The sequence below is a fragment of the Hesperophylax consimilis genome, chromosome 3 (assembly GCF_061612785.1).
Source record: "Hesperophylax consimilis isolate HC1 chromosome 3, BYU_Hcon_1.0, whole genome shotgun sequence".
NCBI classification, from domain to species: Eukaryota; Metazoa; Arthropoda; class Insecta; order Trichoptera; family Limnephilidae; genus Hesperophylax; species Hesperophylax consimilis.
The window spans coordinates 15,791,656-15,811,507 of NC_142838.1; the positions used below are offsets into that span (position 1 = coordinate 15,791,656).

At 33.7% G+C, this 19,852-nt stretch overlaps 1 protein-coding gene across 5 annotated transcripts in view; it reads right to left on the reverse strand.

Moving 5' to 3' along the window:
* Positions 1–19,852, reverse strand: part of LOC149425017 (neuronal acetylcholine receptor subunit alpha-7-like) — a 402,913-nt gene that overhangs the window by 110,119 nt on the left and 272,942 nt on the right. For 3 of the 5 annotated variants that reach the window (XM_089648468.1, XM_089648467.1, XM_089648485.1), the window contains exons 3-4: positions 7,960–8,004; positions 3,733–3,842 (exon numbers count right to left, since the gene is read on the reverse strand). In XM_089648468.1, the coding sequence (XP_089504594.1) occupies positions 3,733–3,842; positions 7,960–8,004 (155 nt within the window). The remainder of the gene's footprint in view (positions 1–3,732; positions 3,843–7,959; positions 8,005–19,852) is intronic. The other 2 variants (XM_089648475.1, XM_089648469.1) reach the window with 1 other exon arrangement.

Genomic DNA, 19,852 nt, shown 5'->3' on the forward strand with positions numbered 1-19,852 from the left:
GGTCCCAATTTTCGAGTAGTTAAAGACGTTTTCCCGGTAAGACAGAGATCCTGGGATCGATTCCAGTTGATACCGTTATCCTTTTTTTTATGTGTCTTGTTCTGTTTCACATGTCGTTTAGATTGATTATTTAGTATTATCTTCTTTTTCAATCAAAATAAATCGGTTGCAGTTTTATATTTGTTTTGAACAAGAAGCGGATCGTTTCTTACTGTAAAGTCGTGAATGGTTTAAAAATGCAATTTTATACATTTGTTATTTTATTAGTACAGGAGTTAAAATTTTGGTGTAAAATTCCTATTAACTACAGTTTGAAAAATGTTCTACATGGGATGATAATCAGAAATTAAGCATTTTTATGGTATGGATGATATATTTTTACGAGTATTTCAGTCACTTTAGTTATACACAATTCGATTATACTTTAGCTTAGAAGTATTGAAAATTAATATAAAACACTACATACTTTTGGAAAAATAAAGTTTCAATTGATAATTTTTTGCTACATAGTTACTACGAGTACATATAATATTTTCTGCTGCCATCATAGAAACAGTTGAGCTGGGCTGAAAAATAAGTTATTTAAATATAAATTTAAAAAAAAAAATTAAAATAAAAAATAAAACAATGACAAACATTCCCGGGTTACGAATAACCTGACAATATTTAAAAATCTCCTACTACCACCACAGTAAGCTGACAACACAATTGAACATAATTGAAAATTACATTTTATTTTATATCATTCAACCTTTGTTCATTCAAGCACATTCTGCACAAAATAAATATTTAAAAAATATATTTTGTATTATTTTAAATGTTTATTAATTACACTGTTTTGTGTGGCTTTTTCCTTTTGTACAATTATATTCCATTTCATTGTTTATATGTCTGAGATTGCTGTAAAGTACTTACCATTTTTAAAGGATAAATACTAATCTACGGTGTTGGTATTCAACAGAGTTAAACCAGCATTGTTAGTTTCCCATGTCTTTGAGGATATTCCAATATATTTGATTCAAACAACTGCGATTCTGAGTCTCGATAGCGATTCAATGGGGTTCGGCTTTTTCTTCGCAATCAGCATCAGCATTGGCTGAACCGGTCTAAACTTCCCGACCTTCCCCTTTGTCTAACGCCGTACCTTTGTATCTGAAAAGGCTGAGCTTTTAGTTTAAATTTGTAAGCTCCACTGTTAAACTTTGTAGGAACACGTTGAAGCAAATGGTTTTCTCGGGAACCTGCGAGGGTTCTTGAATATACAAATGTAAATTTGAAATGTATTACTTTGTAAACGAATATGCGGGAAAATTTCTCCAAACAAGAACTTATTTAAAAGACAAACAAAGCGCAAATATTTCGATCGCAAATAAAAAAAAGCTCTAAAAGATTTGTCACGTGATAAATTTGTTTTTATACTAAATCTCTATAAAGTTTTGGAGAGATGCTAGGTTGTTTTTATTTCAATTTTTTCCTCTCACGCGGTATGCAAGAGACTTTGATTGATGGAAGGGAAGAATACGTTGGTAATATGGACTTTGCTGAATAATAAAAAGAGCTCTTTATCATTACTTGCGTTGTCTTGTGGTGTACCTTCTGTTTTAAGAAGTCTTTAAGTCAAAACAATTTTTAAGAAAGTTAAATGGACTCCAGATGGAAAACATTACCTACCTTCTAAAACTTTTGTTATTGGAATAAGTAGGCAACATGTTATCATTGTTTTTATGTTAATCATAAAACGCTTGCTTTGACGTTCTTTAAATTTAAATAATTCAATATTAATGAGGGCAGGCAATAATATTTTTTCAATTTTCTCTTAAAAGTTGAAAATTGGTTGGTATCTTATTGCACTCTATATGTCTTTAAGACTGATATGGTTTATTTTGTGAAATTTTTAATAAGTCAACTAATGGAGTGAATCAAATATATTAAACTCTTTTTATTAACACTAATAGCTTTTTAAAATTGATGACGGAAACAATTTATTTATTTCAGGAAAGTCATAATTTGACAGATTGTACAGCGTTTACGAGCAGCACCTGTAAACAGATCGCATAAATGGGCATTAGGTACAACTTCTCAGTTATGCTCATTATTCCACTTCGAACTTCTCTCAACACAATGACGAATTCCACTCAAATTTTTTACAGTGTTTAGTCTTTCTTAAATACCAAAATTTTAAATGACTTTTAGGTGGGTCTCATAGTAAAAGAAAAAATAGTTTGTTTCTCTTCAAAACGGACACTATTTGAATTGTTTGATTTTGAGTAAGAAAACGTCATGATAGTTGTCAATCTCTCCATAATTTTTTTTTTTATCAAGATCGGTAAAGGAGATTTTTTTATTTTTCGTGTCATTTTTCAATTCATTACTTGAACGAAAAATAGGATACTATCTTCATTAAAACTGAGAATCGAAGTTTGTTTTTTTTTACCTGAATTTATTCTCTTGGAATTCCATATTCTGGGTTGTCGGATTTTTTTTCAGGTACCACAGTCATTTTACTCGACATTTCTCTTTCTATATAATAAGGGATCACTCATACAAGAAGTTTCCTGTAGACGCAGCCAACCAAAATACGTTGGCAAATTTGTATCTAAGATGCAAATAGAAAGGTCTCCCATCAGCACTAAATACAAGTTCGTTCTGTTTATCTCAGAGAGCAGGGAAACTAATTTAACCTAAAAACAGGAAACTTTTCGGGTTGTTCAGAAACCGAACCTCTAAACCACGCCTTTATTCAAACTCAAACGAATAATTTATAGAACAAAAATGCTTTTCGTAAATAGATTTGTTACTACAGGTTTTGTCTTTGAAAAGTTACTTAAGAATTTAGAAAGATTAAAAGCTTTAAAGTTTTAAACAAAAAATGATTTGAATGATAATATAATCTTAAATAAATAATGTGCAAGGTTTTAACTGACTATACCCGAAAGGTAAAGCTTAAAGGTTATATATTTTTGGTTTTGATTAGTAAAAATACTGCTTCACATCGTTGTTCATTGAGTACGGGCCTGTTTTTTTCTTAGATTCTGAAAAAAGGAATAAGAAAATATAAGCACAACCCTTTTCCCGGGTTACCCATTTCTCGATTTCACTCCCGACTCTGCGCCTGAGGGGAAATTTAATGAAAAATTTCAGTATGTTTCAACTCCACACGGAATGTTTATTTGGAGTTGCTCTACTTGTATTCATCGCAGAAAAACAACCACGCAAATATACATACACACAACATTCGTACTGAGAATAACTACAACGTTTTATGTTATTATACACATAATATCTTACCATATCATTTTCATAACGGTTAGAAATTATGCACCATTCTACAATATTGTGCCCACATACAAATTCCAACGATTTCCTGTGATTTAATATTGGCAGAAATTCTATTTAAGAATTTAGTATGTGTTCTTCCCGATCGCTTTATGGGGAAGCCTTCACCCCCTCATTCGTTCCTTGTAATTATTTAACTGCACTCAATCAATACTTGTACATTGTATCTTCACATCATCTTTTGTACGCAAATCTAGGTCACAACGTCATAAGTACCAGGGTCTTGTTATAACGCACAGTTTAATATTATACTTACTTAAAATAAAGTCGGCAGATACATGTTATGAACAAAATAGTTATTAAATGGATAGAGATGGCTATTGTTTTAGATGATTGTGTTCTAGGTTGCATAGAGCCTGGATACGGTGATAACTACATAGAAGTATTTGGTTGTACCTGTTGTACATGAGCACGTCTGGCTTCCACAGCTTGTTGGGGGTGATCCGCAGGTCCCTCACTCCGCCGTACTCCGAGTCGTTCCATCGCAGGTTGTAATCATTCCACTCCTGAAGCATTTACACGTTTAGCCGACATTATTTAAAAGTCAAAGTTTCAACGGAAATAGGAAAACTACCCACATATATGAAGCGCTAATGACACGTACTAACAGCCAAGCACAGAACCTCGCCTGTTTATCGCGGCTCGCACATGTATTCTAAATATTCTACTTGTTTCAATATTCGTCTTACGCAAAGCTCTAGCCGAGCGATGGAAAGTTGTTGACCGCCAATGTGTTGTCAACAAGTTCTAATAAATGGTAATTGTATTTTGCTTTTCGATGTCATTAACGCATCACGCGAGAGTAATTTTTTGAATATTATTTTTGTGTGCGATTAAGTTGAAGGTGTAGATATATAATTCAAATATGAAAATTGCAGTAATGAAGTTTTTAGCTTTTTGGTGCTTTACGATTAGCCTGTTGAATAGATGTCAAATAAATGTAATTGCATATCGATCTTTTCCTTCGACCCAACAAAGTAATCATAAAGCCAGTAGTTAATTAGCAATGTGTCGAAAAATATCAATGTGGCTGAATGAAGTGTGAAGTCAGTTGTTGTTGGTGAAGAGTTGTGTGTAAATGTTGTGCTGAGAAATAAATAAAACATTAACTCAAAAGTGTCCAAAGATGAAATGCAAAGATGGAAGAAAGCGCTACTTAGCTTGCAGATTAACTCAAGTGGTGAATGGTGTTTTCTAAAGCTGCAATAAAGATTAACCAGATTTTACATTACGGAATGTTTTTACTTGCTCGTTCCAGCGTATTTTTCAATTTTTAAATCCAATGTTTAATATTTCAGTAAGAGCTTCCCAAAACATTAAAAATACAGAAATATTATAAAAAGTATTTAAAACATTTATTTTGTCAATGTTCAATAGTAAATTAAAAGCTGGTATAAGAGTTAGTTGTTGTATGGGTATAGTAATTGTATAAACATTGTATGGTTTACAGAATGTGAGATGTGGAGGAAATCAAGTACTTATTTAAGAATTACCGCAAGGAACTATTAGATTGAATGTTCGTCAATTGTACAGAAATCAAGTTTATTATCCTAACGTAATGAATAAAACGCAAAAAGCATATTCTAAGTACATACAACTAGTCTAGTACAACACCATGTTATAGATATAAAAGCACTCGGAAATCAAATAAAAATAAGCGATAAAGGCATGCATGGATCACAGAAACGTGCAATAAAAACAAACACAAAGATCTTTCACCACGGGAAGGTTTATGGAAAACGATAATCCACAAAATCAATTGAAACGTAAGACCTAAGGGAGTTGAGAGTTATGCGAATTACAACTGCCAAACATGTTGGTTCTTTCGCCAAATAAAGCAAGCTGGAGGACTCTATTGCTTCTAATTCAAATATGTACATCTTTAAGTTTCTTTTTGAGCACGGAACTGGTCAATAAAGTACACAAATGATTTTATGATTGTGACTAGAACTTGTTACTACGGAGCAAACATATCTAAATACGATCTAGGGTACACTCAAAATAAGACCAGAGGTGAAACAAATAACGTGCAACAGTTATCTTTGGAAAAGGGTACTCAAAGGAAAAAATAAACAGGGACTAAAAGAAAATACTACACCACCACAAGGTGCTGGTGGTCGCAAAACTTTAGAAATCATAATTGTTTTTGTAAAGGAATGGCTGCTACATTTCTTACTAACTCCACTGTCCTTGTATTTGATACTCGGGCACAGTAGAACTAATAACAAATGTCAATCAGTAAGTGTGTCTTTGATTTGTGGTTTAGTTATTTTTGTTAAGTTATGGATATTTTTTACTTTGATGTGTTTAGTGGAAGATTATTTAAAGTTTACTGCACCGCCTTTAAACTACTACAACCAAAAGTGTAAAAACTCTTTATCATTTTCATATACCAACCCCCATTGATTTTACAACAAATTCAATGATATTTGCCTATTCCAATTAGTAATGGGATAGTTTACAAACAAAGTTGAACGTTAAAGGTAAGAAATAAAATGTTTATTTTGCATTAGCAAAAACAATCAACAAACAGAAAATGTTTAATTCAATTCAACATCCCCATTTAAACCAACCTTAATTCAATTTGAATAAATAATTAAAAAGAATTGATTAGCTGCTGAGTGAACTCGTGAAATCAAATAATTATCGAAGCTGTATTTCTCGCGTTGAATCATTATCACGTTTAAGAATTTATAGCCGTTTCAACTCAAGAAAATGCTTTAATAATCGCAAAGAGCGTTCAGTGAGCAGTTCATAAATAATTGCTTTTACATTGTTTCTGATTCAGAAATAGGCGGCTTAAATAAATTTAAATTTATTTGCTTATTTTAAACATAACATTATTTAAAAATATATTATACACACACGGCAGATTTTACACACATTTCTTTAAGTGCACTTGAAACTTTATCAACAACACTACAGAAAAGTAACCAACACATTGTTACCTTCAAATAGAGCCAATAAGTTCATATTGACTAATCATGTAAGAGTACGCCCTTAATCAACACGTCTGACTAAGTCTGCAAATATAAATTAATTACTTTAACCATCAATCATTAAATTGACAACATTAAATTTGTCTTCTAATTTATAGTCATAAAAATTTTGGTGAAAAATTATGATTGATTGAAATTACAAAACAGCTGTTTAGACATTCTTTGGTCAAAATGAATGGTTCAAATTTTCCTAAAACTTCTGTCGTGACTTTCATGAAAAGGTTTAAGAGCAAATCTGCTATGCAATATTCGGGTTAAAGTTGTTATCACAACCGTTGTACAGTTTAGAGGGTGACCGCAGAGTTGTATCGCTTTACTGTGAGTTTTAAATCAGCAACAGATGTTACTGAGGGTTCAATAGGGGCGCCTAGTTCATCGTAACTTCATCCCCAACCGACTAAAGGGTTTCAAAACAAAACCGCAAAGCAACTAATAACAATTATTTTAACATTTTCAACAAAATACAATTTTCCTTCAATATATCAAAAATTTTAACGTTTCTCTAAAATATGTTTATATTTTTTAATTACTTCATATTTTATTTTGTTCCAAAAGGAAGCTTTAGGAATCATGAATATTAAATCAATTCATAAACTCCACTTTTACTTAGATCTTTAGAATTATAAATTCTGATAATATTTAAAGGAAGATTTCGAATTGAACTATTATTTGTTTTTAATATATCTGCCTAATAATCAAGACGAAATATATCCATCGTAAAGTATTTTTGTTATAGCGAATCAAACGTTTATCTATTTATAAATTTACATATGCGTGTTCATAAAAATACTAACGAAATTCACGTCTATGAGATCAGTTATTCAAATGACGCCAAACAAATCATTTACATCGTGGCATTGGAAGTTGACAAAAATAAATGGACCCAATGCTGTAGCGCAATGTTTTGAATTATCAAATCAGTGTAATTTATGACACCGTTCTGAAACAATTAGCAATTTGCATTGTATTCTGTTGAATTATGATAAGCCATTCATTTTATAGTTTCCATTTAATTTGAAAAATTGAAATAAATATAAAATTTGATCAATTGTATCGTAGATGATAAATCCTTCCTAGTTTGCTCTTTTAGAAACGTATTTGGTATTAATCAAATGAAATTCAAATTATTTAAAAAATTATTCTATTATAATCTGTTTGTCCGCATTAGAATTAAATTAGGTGTACTATTTTCAGCTAGTGAATTCGTCATGGGCCAATAAGTCTTGAAATAACAATTATTATCAATTGTAAAAAAAATTAGTCCGGTATAAAATAATTTTGTCATCCCGAGTGAAGCCGGATAGTAAATTATGCTTTTTACAAAAAAAATTGGTACACACCTACTTACCTAACGTAAATATTTTTGTTTAATAATCGACGATAAATAATTTTATTTAAATTTCTAAGTAAATCTTTAAAAATAGATTATTTTCAAAGTAATTAGTTGCAAAAAATATATAATTGTTAAAAAAAAAAAAATTTCCAATAAAATTTTAATAAATCTTGACGTTCTCTAAAAAGCTGTTTTGTCGAAAAAAAATCTACAAAATAGTGACTCTAGAACTGCCGTGTGTGTGAACAATATAATGTTTTTTATCTTAGGCATTTTTTCATATACACTTACCAAAGACAGCCATATATTTGTTATAAGGAGTTGGTTCTTCTCGTCCTATATGTGAGATACAACAGAAAGGGAAACATAGGCCGTTAGTATAGTTACCCACTGAACATTGCATGCAACAGTTGTATGGACAAGGCGACATGAATGGTTTGGTCTTGTGATTCAGCCGACATCGGGTATGGGTTTTGCTTATTTATCCATATACCTTATACCTTGGCTAATCCTTAAAATAGGAAAAAAATATATAAAACGGTAATATTTAACTCGATCATAGAAGTAATCACCACATAATTTTTATGAACATTTTATTGTCAAGACGGTGTAAAACACGATAACATCGTGCCGTAAAGACTGTTGATATGTACATGCGTTAATACGTACAAATATACATCCATTCATATCGATACACCTGTTAAAAATAGGTATATTTACGGAACGTTTCAGAGAGGAAGATACTTTCAGTGTCACCCTGGTGTAAAACCAACATTAATTATTGAAACGTTGCTTGAAATGGTTTTGACCTTTTTTGTGACCAGATCTGAATAGCCACCTTCCTCCTCCCTATCTCCCTCTCCTTCCCACTACGATCAGCCTCACAACTTACCCCAATTGGGGATGACATAGTCTCACTGGCTCTAGACGGATGGGAGCAGCTAGGACTCTTATGCGTTATTCACATAAAAAGAAACAAGTCGAAAAAAGGAGTGTAAAACATTGAAAAAATTCTTTAAATATTTTTTCGTGATATTGTAGAATATAGTACATTAAAAAGCATCCTAACGTGCTTACATAAATTAATACTAAAATTCGAATAAAAAATAGTTTTAGTTGTAATGTTTTCCGAAAAGCGCTTTTAACGTGATGTTAGGGCTGTATTTTTCCATCACAAAGTCATTCCCGAAACGGAATGCCGGTACTAATTAGACTTTATTGCCACATACTATTCTATTCATATTGTACTCGGTGCGATTCGGGCGGAAGAGAAAATACCTACTAATGGAACACTGCCATCCCTTAATCTGCTGTTATACAAAAATTGCTTTTTCCACATGATACGCATTAGAACGGCCGGGAAAGCACATTATTTGGGCTGATGAGTCGAGCGGCCTAGCGGGAAAGTATCCGCAGTTATAAAAGAGCTTACAGCTTTTTGTTAACACATTGGTTGGGCGAAGTCGACAAAGAATGCAGCATAATCTGCCGACTAAAGGCTTGAGGGTAGCCATACTTAGAACTTTAAAACATTCTGTGTATCGCTCCTCTTAGAGCCGCAGTTTTCGGGCGCAAAACTAAAAAGAACCGTTGGCGTTGGCTTAGTAATTTTTCCCCAGCAGGCGAGAAACAGAAATTTTCAAAGGGAATATTCAGACTTAAATCAGACATTTTTTAATAGAAAAACCATATAAGCTCTCAATGTAAGCACGCTGATTGATTTCATAAGGCACCAAAAAGTACAATTCCAGAAGATTTAATTTGACCGTTTTCCGTTTCTTTTTTATAGATAATATACTGACACCAAATATAGAATACCCTGAAACTGAAACCACGTTGATTTATATATTGGATACACATATATATTTTGAATACCTGTGTATTTTCCTATTGTGCTATAAAATTTGCAAACAGAACATCAACCTAAATCTGTAGTCATTAGTATGTAATAGATTTTCCTCAATGTTTGGATTTCTTGTTCACTGAACACAATACCAAGACAATAACTGTATTATTCAACATAATTTTCAAGAATCTTTTTCCGGACGGAAGTTGGACTTCACCCTTGTTTTGCAGATGTTACTTATATCTCCCAATAAAATACAATATCGGACATGCGCTACAGTAACCAAATAAAACTTCTATACGTTGCTGTTGTTCTTTTCAAATAAAAAATGTAATTCTGAAGGTATTTGCGGGAGAAATCATGCGAAGTATCAGAAATTCGCATTAACGACCGGTAATATTGGGAGCTCGAGGAATTTATTAAAGAATATTTGAATATGACGAATAGAATATGGCATTCTTGTATTATCTGATCAATTTACCGGATTATCCAAATAAGTGGATTCATTTTCTGAAGGGACCGATTTTTATTATTTATTAAATTCTTGAATATTTCATTGACGGAGAAGATACTTATAAATCGTATAAATAGATAATAATACTTATAAATCTAAACAAAACATGAAACAGAATAAGACACAGAAAATAAAAAGATAACGGTCACAACTTGGAATCGAACACAGGATCTCCCGTCTTACCGGGAGAGCGTCTCAACCACTCAACCATTAAGACCTTGTTATTAAACGTCATATTTGTCGATCGCATTTTAAAAATTGTTGCGAAATGATATTGTTGATTCCGAATTTGAAATATGATGTTTTATAACTGGGTCCCAATGGTCGAGTGGTTAAGACGCTTTTCCGGTGAAACAAGAGATCCCGGGTTCGACTTCTAGTTATTTTTTTTCTTTGTCTTGTTCTGTTTCATGTTGCGTTTAGATTTGATAGTATTATCTTCTTCTTCAATGATATACATATATTACATTGGTGGGTTTCAAAAAAGTTATTCCTGTTTATATATTTGCCTGACAAAATAATATTCTTTCCTGTTCGGAATCACATGTGCGATGTGTGCTGTACAGTATGTTAATATAGGGTTACGTGTATGAATGACAATATCCTCACTCGACGTTACTCTGATATGATACTGCATAACGAAGATCTGCTTCAACTAGAAGTCCTGAAATTATTATGCAAGCAAAGTCTTCTGCCGGGAGAACTTTCAAATTGACAAGGCGACAAAGTTTACAAGCATCTTTCAGAAGATATTAACGTTCAACAGCTTCGTCGAAAATTTTGGAAAGTATTGCTTTTACATGCAAAATACTATCTTAATTTGTTAAGTTATACAAAGAGTGACAAATTACCTACCAACCTAAAAAACGTTTTGGAATCTCTCAATACCATCTCATCATTAATAATTATATTGGTTTTTATGTAAGTATTATGAAGTCAATAGAGCCATGACTGGTAATACATATTAATAGATAATTGAGCATCATTAAAGCTTTCATAAACTTGAATCGGCTGATCATCTTGGATCTGATCCAAATTTGTCTTGAAATGTTTAATATTTCGGAATCATTTCAAAAATAAAAGACATAAATTGACTACTTGCCAGAATCTTCAAATGTAACACAAAGTGAGTAAAATTATCCATACGTACCTGCCTTAAAGCCTATGTAGATTCAATAGAAAATTCTCTCCCTAACAGTATCAAAAATCTGTCAACCCTTATTAAATTGAAAAAAGTTTCTAATTCTCTCCCAAAAATCATGCATCTCCACGAAAAATCAGCAACAAATGGCAAAGAAACATGCGAAATCTTTTCTACTTACTTCTCTTCTGTATTTAGCTCACCATATAATTCAAAAAGTGACTCTAAACTTTCTTTCCCACTCTATAACTATCCACTATCTCATATCAAAATAACCCTAGACGAGGTCAAAGTGAAGTTGAACACTCTCGATATCAATAAGGGTTCCGGTCCAGATGGTATTCCTCCACTATTCATTCGAAATTGTACAGATCAACTTGCAGCACCTTTACACAAATTATTCGTCAAAAATCTGAACGAAGGGGTATTTCCAGATCTGTGGAAAGTTGTCCACGTCATTCCGATCCATAAGTCTGGCAGTAAAAACGATGTAAAGAACTACCGTCCTATCAGCCTTTTATCTTGTTTTGGCAAAATATTTGAGTCCATTGTATATAAAGACATATTTAATCACGTAACACACATACTAAGCCCTTTCCAAAATGGCTTTGTAGCTAAACGATCCACAAACACTAATTTAACCGAGTATATGGACTTTCTGTGTAAATCAATGAATAAAAAAACACAAGCAGATGCCGTATACACCGATTTCAGTAAGGCTTTTGACAAAGTTAGTCACCCTATCTTAATGAATAAACTGGATAAAATCGGCATACACGGAAATCTGCTTCGTTGGTTAGAATCATATTTATCAAATAGAAGTCAATTAGTTACTGTTAACGGTTTTAACTCTTCCCCAATATTAGTTACGTCGGGCGTTCCACAAGGATCACACCTTGGACCCTTGCTTTTCTTAATCTTCATCAACGACCTTACATCTAAACTCCACTGTAATTTTTCTCTATACGCTGACGACCTCAAGATATATAAAGCAATTAAATCTATTGAAGATTGTGAACTCTTACAACAAGACCTTAACACATTATCTGCCTGGTGTATTGATAATGAAATGGAATTGAATATAGCTAAGTGCAAAGTTATAAATTTCACCAAGAACACCAACAAAACTCGATACTCATATAGCATATGTGGTCACAATCTGGAAACAGTTGAATCGATCAAAGATCTAGGAATTATATTCGACAACAAACTAACGTTCAACCAACACATAGAATACATTGTAAATAAATCAAATAAAGTACTAGGTTTTATTGTAAGATCAACTAAACTGTTCAAGAACTCTAATAGCCTAATAATTCTATTCAGTTCGTTAATCCGTAGTATTCTTGAGTACGGGTCAACAGTCTGGAATCCACATTACATTACACAGGTATCCCGACTTGAATCTGTCCAAAGAAAATTTACACGGATTTTGTCTTATCGATCTGGTGTCTACCATCTTCTAAATGGGTATGAACAAAGACTTACATATTTCAAATTAGAGAGTTTAGTTAAAAGACGAAATATAAATGACCTCTTAATGCTTTACAAAATTGTGAATAATCGTGTTAATAGTAACTTAGTCAATCAAATCAATTTTTACGCCAGGCCCAAATATACTAGAAATATTAACATATTTTGGACCAAAATTTTTGCCAATAACACTGGATATTTTAATCCTATGTCTAGAATGTCTCGATTATACAATGATCTTGCTAAAATACACACTGTCATAGATATTTTTGCAAATAATATAACGTGTTTCAAGAAATATCTCCACGATTTCTGTACTTAAAAAAAAAAGAAAAAAAAAATTGTTTTGTGGTTTAGAATTTTTTTAATATGTACTCTTTAAATTTTTCTACTTATTATGTGCTTCAATCTTTGTAATTAAGTTTTAAGTTTTGTATATAAATACTGTTATTGTTTTACATGTTTGCTTATGTGAATGTGCAAATGTGATTGCTGCAGACACATTAGTCAAGGGATATTTATAATTTTACTATTTTATTTTGTAATCCATAATTAATGTTTTTATGGTTTTTTTAGCTAAGAAAAAATTGTGTTTAAACGTACATATTTCATATTTTATTACTATTTAATTCATAAAAAGAGATCAATATTATATTTTTATCTTCAGTTTCGGCTCTGTTATGGCTGTCTTATGGATCTGTCTCCATAAAGAACAGAAAATCACCATAAAAAGAACTGAGGCTTCAAAACTCATTTCCAATATTTGAATCGACTAGGGAAAACAACTGAATTATCGATTATCCTTGTAATATAAAACAATGCGGATTCTTAGATTTCTTCACGGATTTAAATTAATTTTGAAAGTAAATTGGCACTCACTCTAATTTATATTTTCTGATTTTCATGAGTGAAAACTTTTGCAAGCGACTGAATATTTTATGATAATGAAGTGAAATGAAATCTGGACAAGGGTTAATAGTTTTACTTCCTTTTTCCGAAAGTTTCGCAAATTGTGTTCGTCTTCGCGATCCTCATAAATTGGTGTTCGTTTCACAAGGAGTAACGAGGAGTGGCTTTGGTTGCGGGGTGATACAACCAGAGGAAATCCGCTCCTGGAAGTAAACCTCCATAAAATATTTAATCCCACCTTCACTTGTCAAGAGAGCAAGGAGGAGATTTTCGGGGGGAATTTGCGAAATCTATTATGATAAGGGCTCAAATTCAAGCTTTAAAAAAATCTATTATATATCTTCTCTACGTGAAATTTCATCTTTATTCTTTTCCGCGCAAAGTGAGAGAGCTTCTTTACAAAACTTTTACAGAAACAACACTCAGAAGTTATGAATTTTTGATTCTTGGAAACTTAAGAATCGATAATGCTTCGCGTTAAATGAATATAAATGAATGTTTGAAAGATGTTAATTATTGTATCGAAAACTTTCGAAAATTCATTTTTCAATATAAAACTTCCTCGTGCACGTCTTGCCGCATTTCACTGAGAAAGAATCATAATTAGAAGACTTGTGAAATAAGTTTGCCTGCTTTGGGCTACATTAGCGGTATTGGGGTGTTGGGGGATGTAGGTTGGGGAGTGAAGGGTGTGCTGGGGCGGCAGCGGAGATATCTCACGCGTGCTTCAACTCTCCGATGAACTTATGACAAATTCGGGAAATATATTTCGTAGACTCAGGCTTTCCGGCGAGTTTCCCGCCTGGCGTGTGATGTTCAAATATGAATTGGTGCAAATGTTAGGCACTTTGGAAGCTACGCCAGAAGTGACTGAGTTTTATTTATGAAGAGTAATACTTCTCACTACGAACTCGGTTATATTATAATGATTTTCTTTGCGGTTTGAGAAAACCGAAAATCAATGATAGGCAGTTAGGATAATTCAAAATATGCCTTCATTTTAAATTATAAAATAAATTGGAAAATTTTCCAGAAACTTAATACGAAGCTTATCTTTAAATGACTCGTAACTTGAAATTAACCTAAGACAACACCAGCTCTTCGTCATCAAATGTTTAACATTCCGAGTCCTCCAATATTAACTAAGTTGATAAAACGCAGACAATTCCAGGACCATGAAGCATAAAGTACTGAGATCCCTGCGTGGTATTGGTGTTTCTTGTATGAAGAGGTCTCACGTTGGGAGTTAACAAGGGATTCCAAACTTAAGTATAATATATCCACGTAACTTCGACAGACAATATTGATGTTAAGATGATGCTTACGATAGTGTTTTCTGAGAAATTCATGTAATATTTAATCTTTCCGAAGCATTAATTTACTGACCAAACTCCTAAACACATTTGATCTCTCGGTGGTTAATATAATATAATATAAAAGAGTTGTAAAATGGACATTAGGGGATATTTTCTATAAAATTATAATGTTAAAAGGAGTAATAGTGTACACAAATATGTATTATTAACATGGCGAATCTCGAACTAAAATGCACACAAATACTTCATTTTAGAAACCTTTCCTTTTATGGGCGAAACGAAATCGTAGCCTCGCGGTTCATTGACCCGTGAATTTCTATGCTATGGAGGCCCTCGATTATTTTGTACAATTTCTTCGAATTTAATTGTAATCATTAAGTGAAGTGGAAGCCTACTTGCTTTGCAATCTGCTCGGCACCAATACCTGTTATATATTTCAGGCGAAATTTACTTTAACAAGCCCTTGCTGAAAGTTTTAGCTTACTGATTTCCGCAGGTAGGTACTTTAATCTCTTAACTTTAGATTTACGTTAATTATTGTATATTGGCAACAACACCGTCAGCTTTTAGGTAGATACATTATATGATAAATAATTACTCCGAATTTTACAAATCTGTTATTAAGTATCGCAGAAGCAAAACTCTTAATCGAGCACATCGCGTATTCCTCAAAGATTATAAACCTTCAAAAAATGGTCAGTTATTTTACAATGTAATTTTAAATGTTTTTTCACTCCCCGAGCTGAAGAAAAAAGTCGTGATAATCCCTTTTGTTTTATTATTTTTATGTCTGCTATTTTTTGTCAGCGTTTAGCCAACGCTTGCAAAAAAAGATATTCCGTATGGACTTAAAGAGGAACTATATAATAATATACGGAAACTTTGATTGGAAAAACATTGAATCTTTAGAAGATTATCTTTGTGCGACTGATTTATTGTTGGTGTGTTTTATATCGAAATCCGGTTTAAATTATTATGATGATGGATATTTTTTTATGTGAATGGGACACTTGAGTTCAGTGACCAAGCAACGTAGGTCTATTACGTTCTCGATAATGGAGTGAAACTCACAAAAAGAAAAAAAAAATCAACAATATTTTTACTAATAGATCTATTTTTTATTTGACTGAGGATTTATCCTTCCTCCCCAGGAACTGAAGTTAACCAAGCTAATAACTAAGCCAAATCCCGATTGGGTAGGACCGACGTTTATTTCGTATATTTTCAGCTCGATCGGATGTCAGCAAGTCAGTTAGTTTCCACATCCAAGATTTGGATTAATTCATTCTCCTCTTACCAGACCTGACGGCTCACTAGCAAACACCGCCACCGAAAAGACTAACTTATTAGGGAAAATGTTTGCGGAAAACTCGACCCTCGATGACGGAGGTGCTGTTCCGCCGTCGGTTCCTCACTGCGGCTTCTATATGAAAAAGCTGAGGATCCGGCATCGGGATGTACTCCACGTTATACGGGGGCTCGATGTTAACAAAGCTAGTGGACCTAATGGAATACCTGCCCTGGTATTGCAGAGGTGTGCTGCGGAAATAGTTCCAGTTTTGACAAGCTCTTCAAAATGTCCCTGAAGTGTGGCACTGTGTCCTCTGGTTGGAAAAAAGCGGTCATTCACCCTATTCCCAAGAAAGGTGACCGCTCCAACCCGGCCAACTACCGCCCCATAGCGATCACATCAGTTCTGTCCAAAGTGATGGAACGTGTGATCAACGAAAAACTGCTCACATACCTCGAGAAGAACAAAATTATCAACGACTGTCAATACGGGTTCCAGCGGAACCGCTCGTGCGGTGATCTTCTCGCGTATGTGACGCATGTTTGGGGGCGGTGCCTGGAACGTCACGGTGAGACCCAAACGGTCGCACTAGAGATATCCAAGGCCTTTGACCGGGTCTGGCACCGAGTACTTGTCAACAAATTGCATTCTCACGGACTTCCCGCATCCCTGTGTACGTGGATTGCTGACTTTTTAAGGAATTGGTCGATTCAGGCAGTTGCTGACGGTTTCACCTCACCCTCACACTCTATAAATGCTGGCGTCCCACAGGGATCGGTTCTGTCTCCGACTTTGTTTTTGTTGCACATCAATGACCTTTTGACATGTGCACCGATTCATTGCTACGCGGATGATAGTACAGTTCATGATAGCTTTTTGTTTGACAAGCCCCCAAAGGGCACACAAACTCCAACGGCTCGGAGGGCTTTGAAGCAGAGAATGGACGGTTATCTCGAGAGTATTTCCTCCTGGGGTAAAAATAATCTCGTCGAATTTAATATTTCAAAGACCCAATCCTGTCTGATTACGTCTAAAAGGGATCAAAATGATAACCTTATCTCCTTCAACGGAAGCAATCTTCCGAACAGGCCTTCCGTTGATATGCTTGGTGTAACTATAAGTGACCAGCTCAGGTATGGGGGCTCCATCGAAGCCAGAGTAAAGCTGGCCTCTCAGAAGCTGGGCGTACTGTACAGGGCCCGCAGATACTTTAATAGTACACAACTGCTGACCCTGTACAAATCGCAAATGCGCCCTACTGTCGAATTTGGCAGCCATCTCTGGTCCGGAGCCCCTAAATACCTGATAAAAACCCTTGACTCTGTGCAAAAACGGGCGGTCCGTTTGATAGATTCCCCAATCTTAACAAACGGACTGCAATCTTTAGAGCACAGGCGTCAGGTAGGTATGCTGTCCTTGTTCTATCGGTATTACAATGGAAGATGCTCTGAGGAACTAGCGTCATTGATCCCTTCGGCACCGGTGCGTAGTCGGGATACACGCCAAACGCGCGCCCAACATTTGTACACGGTTGACATTTGTCACATGAGAACGGGTCGCTTCTACGATTCGTTCTTAAGTTCAACAGCTCGGCTGTGGAACGAACTGCCGGCCTCTGTGTTCCCTCCCTCCTACAACATGGGACTCTTCAAGACCCATATTCACTCCTTCCTCTCCACAAAAAGACCCTCCATATAGCATCCCCAAAGATGACATAGGCCCTGAGGGAAATTATTTTCTTCAGGACCTCCTGTGTGGAGTTAATATTAAAAAAAAAAACGAAAATAAAATCGAAATTTAAATAGATGTATTTAAAAAGTCTGGCTGCTCAGATCTGGTAACTTATAACGTTTTAAATATTGGGTAGTCCCCCGAAAATGTGTTCATCAAGTGCAAATACATTTTAAAAAATTGGTATAGGTTCTAAGCGAAAATATATTAAAGTTGATCAATCATCTAATATAATATTATGGGAGCTGTCAGGTCCGGGTGTTGTGCTGTTGGTTATTTTGTGGAGCTAGTCAGGGATTAAACAGCTGGGCTCAAAGGGTATTAACGCCCTTCTACGGTGGTTATGGTTTTTTTTTAAATAATAAAAATGCTAGAAATTTTTGATCCAGCTTTTTATCTGTGATTACTTAATCCCAACAATTATCTTATGTCAGGTTAGTAGCAACATTGTAACGACTAAATTAACTACATTGTTGAACATGGTAGCGATCTATATGTGAATAAAGTAACCGTTACAAGACAAGCCTGTACTAAAACCTACATATTGAGTCATGTTTGTTTATACCTCGTCAAACACATAAACCAACCAGACCGCTTTATAAGTCACTTTAGATGACCCGAGTAACCTTTTTGATTTTATAATGGGGCATGACTTGGATCGGGGCAAGGATATCAGCCGACAATCTCCAAATTAGGGTTAAAGCGGATGTAATAATTATAATGTTATGAATCAATTACACAGATTATTATGTTTTCAATACATAATGGATATAATTTCAAAACGTGAAAGTATACATCGACATGTATTTGACAATTTCTTCTCTTCTATCTTATATTTTTGTAAATGCAATTGTTTTAACGCTCCGCGTGCCTGGTAGAGTCTGACAGACCCAGGGCATTTAAAACAAGCCGTAATTTAAAATGAACATCTGATAGTATTATTGTCCCAGCGTCTGGACGATGTAGGCCCTCTGATTGGTCAAATTCATATTATGTGATTCGGATAAATTCTGCATTGGGGGTCTGCAGGCAAAAAATACCAATCTGCCCCTCAATTTTAAGCAACCGTAAGGTTCATTTCGGTTTGCAGGCGACTGGATACAAAAAAATAAGACATTAAAAATTAAGACACGATTTCATACTGAAAAAGAATCGCCACATGTAATACGATATTTCTTCAAAAATATCGTTTCTCCTCATATAATTTTTGGATAATATCGAAGACAATATGTTTTAGAAAGTTTATAATCCATTGGATTAATTAAATTACAGTGAAAATTATCCACAATTACGTGATTACGTTTGACGTTTGACGAATAAAGCACGCGTCCATTTAAGATGGCCGGCAATAGCTGGCCGACACAGAGCGCACCTCTGGCGGTGTAAAAACTAACCAAATAACTGGCGCGAATATTTAAATATGCAAAATTACTTCACCATTAAGCGTTTCATAAGAAGATTTCTTCTGGAAGTTTATTTAAACTTTGCAATGGCATTTTTCATTATTATTTATATTTTTTTTTGCTTATTAATTATATCTGATTTTATATTGACATGTTTTATAATTTCTAAAATTTAAAAATTATTTATTTGCGATGCTTTAATCCTGATTGTTTATTTATATCTTAAGAAATAGGGTAAAAATACCGTTTGAAGAGAATATGTTTAATTTTTTTATTTAGTATTTCAACTATCAATTTATTAGAATAACCGTTATTAAATGTTATTTGTCTTATGAATATATTGTTTTATGGTTCTATACAATTTTTTTTTTCAGGTCTTAAAATACTTTACACAGGATATAAAGCATCACAAATAAATAATTTCGAAATTTTAGAAATAAGAGAACATGTTTATAAAAGTAGATATAATTAACAAGATTTTTTTTTATAAACTCTCTTTTAAATATTTTCCCACTTAACTGGTCTTTCATATTGTAATTCCTAATTCTTATAAACCCAGC